Here is a 3,233-nt window from a genome sequence, read left to right as displayed (position 1 = left end):
TGATTAATAATTATTGTAAATAATTAATAAATAATATTAATGTATAATGCATGATTAAAATTAAAATTAATTTTCAATTTATATTTATTAATTTTAGTGATATTTAAAATATTTATTTATAATTAAAAGTAATAAATAATAATTGATTTTGGAAAAAGTGACAATAAGTTACCAAACCGTTACTCCAAGTAGCCTTTCTATGAGCTAGCTTATGTGCATTCACATGTGTACCCAGAAAATAATGCCAAACAATGCCTTGGAGTTTTATACCATGAAAACATCCTTCTGCACGAGATATGGCAGAATATACCATCTCCCCAGGGTTTGATTCATACGCAACAATTGTGATCACTGAGTTTATCAGGTTGATTCTAGGAACCTGGGACACACCCTTGCAAAAAAACATCCTTCTGCTCGGTCTTGATCATTTGCATTTAGTGTGTATTTTCATAGCATCATTGTAACAACCGATCCACATGAATCAAAAAATAGATTTGTGTCCTTCTTATAAGCTCAAAGTTGTAGGCTATCAATAACTTCTACTGCAGTTTTAAGTTGATTTTGAGATTAGTCTACTACTTTGGTCTATGAGGCATTACAATCCAGAAGTATACGATCTTTTTGTTTGTATAAGAGAAATTAAGTGGCTTCGACACACAATTCGTTAGCCGAAGGTATTGTGTCATAGATAACGTTCGTCTACTTGTTCTTGCAGGTCCGCTGAATGCTAGAAATCCGCGAGAGGTGAATTGTTGAATGATTGAGGCTTTTATGGAAATTGTACATTCCTATTTCCCTTCTAGTTTATCTTCCGTGCTCTTATGCGTTGTATAGGTGATGGAGTCAACGGAAACACCCGTAGATTTGGAACCGTCTCCAACCAATATGTCACCGCCACCGCATTTACTTTCATCCTTTTCGATATCTCCTATCTCTTCCTCCCATGGCGGCCATCCGCCGCCCTCAAACTCAACTGTATCAAGGCGGCATCATCTTTCCCCAGGGTGGAGCAATGAATCAAACAGCGCGTCCCAATCTCATGGCGGATCTTCAGACGGGTTTTCCGAGCTCGGCTTCGGTGGTTTTTCCGAGCCTCTCAGCTTCGGAGGCCGAGTTTCTTCTCCTTCCGTTACACAAATCTGTGGTGTTTGCTCCAGACGTTTATCGGATAAATCTTGGGGAAGCCAGAAAATTATGGCGACTAACGAGCTTGATGTTGTCGCCATTTTGATATGCGGCCATGTTTATCATGCCGAGTGCTTAGAAAGTATGACGACTGGAACCAATAAGTATGATCCTGCATGCCCGGTTTGTAATTTTGGTGAAATACAGACTCTCAAGTTGTCGGAAAAAGCATTGAGAGCGGATATGGAGTTGAAAGCTAAGATCACGAAGAAATTAAGGCGTCGAGGGATGGATGGTGATTCCATTGTATTTCAAGGTCCTCAAATGAGCTCTAGTTCCAGCATGAAAAGCTCTATAGGAAAGCCATTCTTACGGAAACACTTCTTGTTTGGCTCCAAGCGTAGCCGATCCTTGTCGGAATCTAAATCTTCCTGGAAAAACGGATTTCTCTGGGGGAGATCGGGCAAGGAGTGAGCTTCTCGTTCGATCTTATAGGTACCGATCTGATCTTTTTGTATCGGTATATACAAAAGTTCGTTTATTACTCCTACCATCTCAAAATAAAACATAAGAACACCCACTGCACGTTATCAGATAGAGAATCAAAACATAAATAAAATAATGATGTGTCTTCATGTGATTGGTGGGAAAAAGGGGACGTGAGATTTTTATTTAATTAAGACAACACAGTTTTAAAAGTATGTAATTTAGTAACTTTTTTAATTAACTAAACGACCAAATTTTATTATAATTTAGTTTGGTAATTGCTGAATGATTTGGTACAGAATGATTAAGAGGCTCTCATGATATAGTGCAAAATGAAATATAATTGTTTGGTAATTGTGTACAATGGAATTAGGGCTCTTAATGGTTAAGGGAGATCTAGGATACAAAATCATTCAGAGGGACCATTAAGAGGTAATTTTTTTTTGTTAAACAATATTACCTCTTAAAAATTCAAAGATTGCATTTTAATGGAATAATTAAGAGGTAAACAAACAAACCCCTAAATGGGGGTGAGATGGTGGTGGATGTTAATGAAGATTTATGTGATGTGGGGCAGGTTTTAGGACATAAATTTTGACGACTACCTCATGGGATGAGTGGATGGTGAAGCACACATAAATGTCAAAATCGTCGTCAGCTCAGCTGAGTATATAATCTTGATAGCAAAAATGAATTTAAACCTTTTTTTTTGTTTGCTATTGTTCTATATTTAAAATTTAATTCTGTTGGTTCTCCAAATTGAAACGGGTTTGTTTGTGGTCTCTGCTACTGCTCGGATTGGGTTCAAATTGGTCAACTTTGCTTGTTGGGCTGATGTCCCCTGTTAGACTAGATAATCATATTTTAATTTGGGATTTACATATTGAGGGGTACTTGTGTCATTTTATCGAATGAAACCGACTCTCTTTTATATACATATATATAAGGAGAGAAGTGAGTTATTATACTAACTCTTTACATTTGTACAATCAATATAACTCAATCTTAACCGTCTATTTAATTTGATGAATATGTGATTTTATAAAAGTTTTAATTGTTTTCTAATATAAAATATTGATCATAATTAATGAACTTTAATCATTTTTCATAAATATTCAAATCATAATAAATGAACTTCTATCATTTTCATAAAAATCTCAATAGATTGGGTTACATTGGCTGTATAAATGGACATGGTTGCATTTGAAATATATCCTATATATAACTCAAATCAGTTGAGATATTTATGAAAATGATGGGAGTTCATTTATTATGATTTGAATAGTTATGGAAAATGACTAGAGTTCATTAATTATGATCAATATTTTATATTAGGAAACAATTAAAACTTTTATGAAATCATATATTCATCAAATTAAATAGACGGTTTAGATTGAGTTATATTGATTATACAAATGTAAATGATTGTATAATAACTCATTTTTCTCTCTCTCTCTATATATATATATATATGATGATAAATTGTGTTTAGTAACTATTACACAAATTTTTTGAATACGTGAACATATGTTTTAGGAGTGTAAATAAGTCGGGTCGAATCGAATAATGAGTTATGTCGGAAAAAGTAATGTTAGTCTCAAGGTTGAATGTTAAGCTCGATG

At 34.3% G+C, this 3,233-nt stretch overlaps 1 protein-coding gene across 4 annotated transcripts in view; it reads left to right on the top strand.

Moving 5' to 3' along the window:
- Positions 1 to 2,447, top strand: part of LOC112500095 — a 5,055-nt gene extending 2,608 nt beyond the window's left edge. For all 4 annotated transcript variants that reach the window (XM_025103385.1, XM_025103387.1, XM_025103388.1 and 1 more), the window contains exons 4-6: positions 716 to 744; positions 835 to 1,620; positions 2,189 to 2,447. In XM_025103385.1, the coding sequence (XP_024959153.1) occupies positions 716 to 744; positions 835 to 1,599 (794 nt within the window). In that variant the 3' untranslated portion in view covers positions 1,600 to 1,620; positions 2,189 to 2,447. The remainder of the gene's footprint in view (positions 1 to 715; positions 745 to 834; positions 1,621 to 2,188) is intronic.
- The last annotated feature ends 786 nt before the right edge of the window (positions 2,448 to 3,233 follow it).

The sequence above is a fragment of the Cynara cardunculus genome (genome assembly GCF_001531365.2).
Source record: "Cynara cardunculus var. scolymus isolate 2C chromosome LG 17, CcrdV1, whole genome shotgun sequence".
Lineage (NCBI taxonomy): Eukaryota > Viridiplantae > Streptophyta > Magnoliopsida > Asterales > Asteraceae > Cynara > Cynara cardunculus.
This window is presented reverse-complemented; position numbering and strand designations above follow the sequence as displayed.